Here is a 7031-nt window from a genome sequence, read left to right on the forward strand (position 1 = left end):
ACTCGACACGAGACTTTTGAGACTACAGGTCTGATTTGTTTGTAATTTATGATAGCTACTTGTTTCGCGACGTAGATTCAAAAATAGAATTTGAATAATTCACAAACAATTGATAAGTATTTTGAATTATCTTTGATGACCTAACAGATGTATTAAACAATCATTTCATCATCATCTTTCAACTTAAAAACATAATCGCGCGTTCAAATCACATATTTATTATCTATCATTTATGTTACAAGCGTTTTATATAAAAGTAACGATTTAAAAATCTTGATAGAATTCACAGTTTGTATGTTATCGTAATCGTCACCGCGTTAATACGCTCATAAGCAAATATGTGACGCTTATTTAGATAACGAAACGTATCTCAGAAGTCACGCTGAATTAATATTCGGTCATAATATAATTCCATAAATTATAAAAACTAACCTAAAAATACGAATATTACAAATGACTTGCTCTTGTTTAAGAGTGACATGTTGCACTGACAATACGCATAAATGCATTTTTTTTTATATTGGCAGCCTGTAAATTTCCCACCGCTGGACTAAGGCCTGCTCTCTCTGTGAGGAGTCACAATGAATCCTAGTGCATTGAATAAATACCCACATATTATTGTCAAGACAAGCGTTTTCCGATTTTAGAGGAGCAAGTCAGAGCATTAAATCTACTTATATTTGCTTGGTCCGCCCAACAGCAATACTTAGCATTGTTGTGTCCCGGTTTGAAGGGTGAGTGAGTCAGCGTAACATTTCAACTTAACTTCAAGGGATATAAAAACTTAGTTCCCAAGATTGGTGGCGCATTGGCAATATAAGGACTGATTAATATTTATTACAGCACCAATTTTTATGGGCACTGGTGACCCCTATATATAACATTAAAATAAAACGAAAATAGGAATATTCCTTGAGTTTCCTTCAAAGGCCGATTCTTGTGAATAATAAATGAATTCATCAGTTTGATGAAAACCTTGTGAAAATTTTTGATTCTCTTGAATCAGACCACGAGCTAGCACCTGGTTGTTAACAATTTAATTTGTTTATAGTCACTAAGCAAAGCCACGTTTTCACTAGTCACCGTGACATCATCGATGACGTGTTCGGAGAAAAGTTTTTGTCGTTTTTTTTTTGATTAAATTTCACAAATTATGTCGGGTTTTCGCGTTACCGTTTTATATGCGAAGTTCGTGTTCAAACAAACAATTACGGTGAAATTGTTAAATTGCTAAATCGCAGTAACATTCCTATTTAGTTAGTTAATTTACAGATGGAAATTTTTAGTTCCGGGTTTTTTTTTTATAAAATAGTACAGTAATTATTATTATGTTATTACACTTCTAGTAAATAATTTATTGCAAGATTTCTAGCTAAGCGGCATTACCATTATTTGTATTATTAATAAAGATGTAAATTAAAAAAAAAAAAGGTTAAACCACATTAGATAAATAAGTTGTGAACTAATGAAAACTAACTATTTTTAATTCTCATTTGCATATTAATCATATGCAAAAACCCTTGAAAAAAAGTTTTTATATGCATATTTCATACATAAATTTTAATTGTTACTTTAATGAAATCTATTGTAAATATGCACAGAATCTACAATCTGATGATATGTTATATATTATATATAACCGCCGTCCGTAGGTATTGACACTGTAAGATACATACACCCTTTCAAATATCAGCAATGTTTCATCAATATCGACAATGATATGTACCTTGTGCTGCTGTTAATTACACTTAATCCGGAACAAAGCAATGAAAGAGCTTGCTGTTCAATAGAAAGAGTAAGGCGTGCATGGTACTCGCCATGAAAGGTATGCAAAACACACAGCTATATAATCCAATCTATCCAATAAAACAATTATTACTTTTTTCAATTGAATTATACGATGAATAATAATCAAACTGGGGTTATAGCACGTGCCTCCTAATGTTAAATCATAGCTTCCGTCTGTCCCTGACTCTGTAACCTCTTTACGTAGTCATCAAATGATAACAATCATTACTTCTCTCTCAATCTGTCTCCAACACATAATATTGTGTAATTTCTATAAATAATGAATTTCTTAGTCTTAGTAAAATATTACCAAACATTTTCCTTATAAAAACAGGTTAGTGTTTCTTAAGTTCTTTCTAAATGAGTTCTGCTTATTGGACTTCACGGGAATACGAAAATTTTTTGTTTCAATTTTTTTTATATTATATTGTGTCGTTCGTTTTAAATAATATTTTAAGATCGTATATGATAACATTATGCATCCTTGACTTTCATTAAAATTTATCGAATGAAAAATAAAATCGTTTTCTTTTTTATATTTTGTACGATATAAATTTAAAATGGATTTTCCATTTTGATGGGATTAATATATTTCATAACACTCAAGTGGCTTTTGATGACTAGGTACAGGCTTTCCGCACTGGATAAAATTCGCGGTATAAAAAAAAAATCACGGAGCAATTAAATACGTTCATTATTATATGCAACTAAAATAAACAATACTAAAGTATACATCTTAATTAAATATAATTAACGTTAGTTCAGATAGTTGACAAGTACTAAGAAGCGGTGGTAGGAATTTTACGGCATTTAGTTAATTAATGTAATATATTTATAATTGCAGTTTTTCAGTGCCTTTTCATTGATTGATCAGTGATTTTTTTATGGTGGCAGACGAGCAGAGGGCTGACCCGATTGAAAGTTACTACCGCCGCCCACGGACATCTGCAACACCAGGGAGCCCGCAGGTGTGCTGTGGCCTTTAAATTCGCTATGAGTAGATCCTTTTGGTAAGCCATCTATTCATCAGTTTCTCTCGCCAAATATCAATATCCTTTATTGGTAGTAAGCACTGAATTTCCTTAACTTGATATATACAATGTATACGAACTTTAACTTTTAAGAAGCTTTTATTTACTTTAACTTATCACGTGTAAGTTTAATCTTGAAACTATTTAAACAAGTTTCACCCCACTAATAGATTAAAATGTTGATATGATAACAAAAGGAGGTCGAATTGCGTAAAAATAATGCCAAAAAACAGCTAAATATCAAAAAGCTGATATGGATTAATGTATAGATCACGCTGTTTCTGAAGAATAGGTGCGGAACGAGAGTAGCTTATTAAAGATTGCTTTTTAAATTCATCTCGTGTTTTATGGTGAAATATATATGGAAACATTACAAGGAAACTGATATGTTTTAAAATACGTTCTGAGACATGGGATAACCATAATAGAGTAATGTGTTATATAATATTAAAATTATTAAGAGTTATTTAACTTTCTTATAAATAAACTGCTAACAATATATCACGAATTTCTAATTTTATTTCAATTTCAATATTAAAATACGGTAGTAAATTAAGGCCGTCGTACGGTTTGTTCTAGATTTAGAATTTAGGTTATAATTTAAGAACCGCACGCGCCGAATTTAGGGCAATCTCGATAAGGTCTGGTTAACTTAGAATGACGTCAACACGTTCACATCAAGACCCTAAGTAATATAACAGACGATGATGATTGATAAGATTATCAGGAGCAAGCGCCGGTAGTTTTCGCAATAATGACACAATACTTTATAAGTGTTGAGAAATAGTCATCGCATGAATTATAATAATGTCATTCCAAAGTTACACATATATCGACAAGACTTATCATCGATATCAATGCTCGAATTCCTGCTGAGGTTTTTCCCGTATATCTGAAAAACTCAGAATTGCTATCGAAAACGACAATCGAATGAAATATTTTATATCTTTATCGAATAATTGTATATATAATAAAGATATGAGCGATTGTTTTGGGATGTTTTAATGCGGATTAAATTCAACGCATGTATTTAAAGGTAAAGCTCGTTGCGTTTCGTCGAAGCGTCGCGTAGCATGACGTAGGATCAGCTGTGCAGCGTGACGCAACGGCGCGGCGTGCGGCCGAGCCTGCCACACACCCGCTGACTCAGGCTTTATAATAGAAAACCGTCGCGCCAACCACCACAAACCACCAGTCCGCCAAAGGAGCAACACGTACGGGTGACCGTGAATCTGATATAGTGCAATAGTGAAGTGAAGTGACAGTACAATGGCGAGAATATTTTTCTTATTTGTTTTTGTTGTGGCTGTGAACGGGTTCAGACATCACCCGAAGTTCCCGAAGGCCGATGAGAGCGACCTTATAAAAAAAGGTGATTTACCCCTGACCCTAAAAGGAAATTTAAAATTCTTGGAATACTTTTGAAGGTTAAAAATATTTGTCTCATGGTAAAGTTTCTCTAAGTATAAAGTTTCACTTAGGTATAAGTCTGTACCTGTTACAATAGCTGATGCAATATTTGGCGGTTTAACACGTGCGTGTAAAACTTAATGACAACTTTTTTCTTAAGTATGTCTGTGCTCTGTGAAATTAATCTTGAAATGTTTGTCTGCAGTGGCGTGCAACAGTACTTTGGAACAGCGAAGGAATGAATTCATAGAAAAGTCTAGATGTGGTGAACCAAAAGAAGTGTTCCAGGAATTAAAACTACAAAGTTCATATTTACAAGTGAGATTTATTTTACACAAATAATTTTAATGAACTAAAATATATCTATATTTTTTTTAATAAAAATAATAAACCTAATTTTAATTTAAGTAATCGTCTAAATAATTCTATTAAAAATAATATAAATTGCTATTAAAAATATAATTATTATTATGACAAATTAAATAGAATAATTATTCATTATCTTTGATTTAATTAAGTTTAACTCTAAGTTAGTCTTTAAATCGTAATATTGAACTGATTATTTCTTCCTAATTAAATTGTAACATTTTGCTATTCTATAATATTATTTCGCAATACTTACAATGAAATCATCTGCTTAATTTAAATGATTGATAACAGAAATACGCGACCAATTTCACCGAACACGAGTAAATAAGCAAACATTTGCACTAAGATATGATATTTGAATATTTTACTAGGAACAATGTCGTTTACATCCGTGACGGTGGTCATTAATGCGTGAGAAAATCCGCTTCCGAATATTTAGATGGGTGTACTGACGTGAGCGTATTTCCCCAGGTTAGCCCGAGCTGGGTTTGGGTCAAGCGTTGTGTCGGCCTCTGCGATTTAGAAGCACCGGGCTCACAATGTGTCGCAACGAAGACCAGGATAGAACCGATCCCGGTAAGTTTTAAAGACTTAATATTTATCTCACTAATCAAAGATCGACTGTTATTTGTTTGCCTCAGTTATTCAAGTGCATCCTTGACACACTTGTCCATTGGTCGTTTGCGCAATCCTTAACGATAATAATGACATAACAGACTGACGTGACTCAAAAAAGGCCCATTCATCATTGTTTTGATCGTACCGCTTTCAATCATAATTAGTCATTGTTGTTATAGCCTATTGATTGAAGTGATATCTCGTGCAGGTTCGAATATACAATTTAAAGACGAACAAGGAGACGTGTTCGACGTACAGCCTCGAGGTGCACGAGAGCTGCAGCTGCTGCACCTCTTCGTCCAGCGACTGTGCCTCGCCGAGGGTATATAATCCTCGTAAGTGCTCCTGTCAATGTCCCAACATGGAAGAAAGGCGGAATTGCCTCAAGAAGGTTCGTAGGATGATGGATGTCTGTGAACACTAACGTAGGTGTGGAACGGCACGCATGCTAGTCTAACGCAATTATTTTAACCTTCGCTTTCATATCGATGTTTTTTTTTTTTTTTTTCAAAATTATTTTTTGCCCTTTTTGCATGGATGTTCAACAGTAGCAGCAATTCGTAATGCTTTTGAATATCTATTTTTTGATTTCCTTATCGATGTGTAATTTTTTTAATGCCGTACTGACATCCGTTGTCTTACAACACAGCTTTGACTTTTTTTTGTTTTATTCACCAACGTTATATAAAAGCAACGAGATCGAATTTGATTTTATATTGTTACAGCGGAACCAGAATATGAAGTGGAATCGATCTAAATGCATTTGTGAAAAGAAGAGGACTTTATGGTGAAAACCGAGCAAGTATTTAAGAATTTAGACGGGTTCCTATTAAAGACATTTGTAGTGCTTAGAGGACACTAAAAAAGTCCTGAACAAAAAACTTTTTACGAAGACTTCTATAGTGCTTCTATAGTGAGAGACAAAGTTGTGAAGTAGAAACGTAATAACTATGCGACTGATCAATGTGTCTTATAGTTAAATCGATTTAAATATAAGCAGTATTATGATAGACATAAGTTATTTATTCGATCGTTATAAGAATGGGACCAAAAGAAGTTGTGAATCGTTACGTTACGTCCTATTACCGTGTATTTAATTTCAACCTAATTTAAATTAGTTAGCGTCTAGTTTAGGGTTTTGGACATCCCTTATCAGTATTGTTTTTAGTATATCAGCGTTTTTGACGCAATTCCTAAATTGTGATATAGTTATTCAATTTTCCACTAGGCTTAAGACCAGTATTATTGAAATAAGTAATTTTTTAATTAATTTTATTTGCTTCTAGTCAAACTGTACTTTTGACGTATTTATTTGTATTTTAATTGTAAATATAATGTCTCGACTTTTGTAACAAGCTCTCTTTAGACAATTGTATATAGCTTCAATTTTGTGTATTTTTTAAATTATTTATAAGACCTAGTCTAGCTAGTGCCAAAGGCATGTGCAATCTCAAATGTAAATAAGTATGAAAAGAATAATAATTTATTTCTATTTAATTTTATGATACGAGTAGCTTACGAAGCTTTAAGTGATCAAATCACGTGATTAGTTTGAAATGTCAAAATGTAATTATAGATGACAAATAAATTTGTACTTAATTTATTTTTTATATATATATCGTTTTATTTCACCGTTTACAAAATCGACAGATTTACATAATAACTCTTATGTAATAGTATCAATAATGGCAAGAATAAGCACAATATACTCGAATATAATAATTAAAAATAAATTTCAATTTTTTATTACTTTCCAATTGAGGTATAATGTTGCCTATCAAAATAAACTTGGATCAGCAAGTAACAGTTTCAAAC

General features: G+C 32.4%; 1 protein-coding gene across 2 annotated transcripts; it reads left to right on the top strand.

The window, feature by feature from the left end:
• The first annotated feature begins 3986 nt into the window (after window positions 1-3986).
• Window positions 3987-6830, top strand: LOC113397500 (uncharacterized). Of its 2 annotated transcripts, none has more exons than XM_026635891.2 (5): window positions 3987-4191; window positions 4435-4547; window positions 5070-5174; window positions 5425-5607; window positions 5942-6830. In XM_026635891.2, exons 1-5 carry the CDS (start codon window positions 4089-4091, stop codon window positions 6005-6007), a joined length of 570 nt encoding a protein of 189 aa, XP_026491676.1. In that variant the 5' UTR covers window positions 3987-4088; the 3' UTR covers window positions 6008-6830. The 2 variants fall into 2 exon arrangements, with proteins under 2 accessions (XP_026491676.1, XP_026491677.1); XM_026635892.2 differs by having other exon boundaries at window positions 3989-4191; window positions 5425-5551.
• The last annotated feature ends 201 nt before the right edge of the window (window positions 6831-7031 follow it).

This window comes from Vanessa tameamea, chromosome 3, assembly GCF_037043105.1.
Source record: "Vanessa tameamea isolate UH-Manoa-2023 chromosome 3, ilVanTame1 primary haplotype, whole genome shotgun sequence".
Lineage (NCBI taxonomy): Eukaryota > Metazoa > Arthropoda > Insecta > Lepidoptera > Nymphalidae > Vanessa > Vanessa tameamea.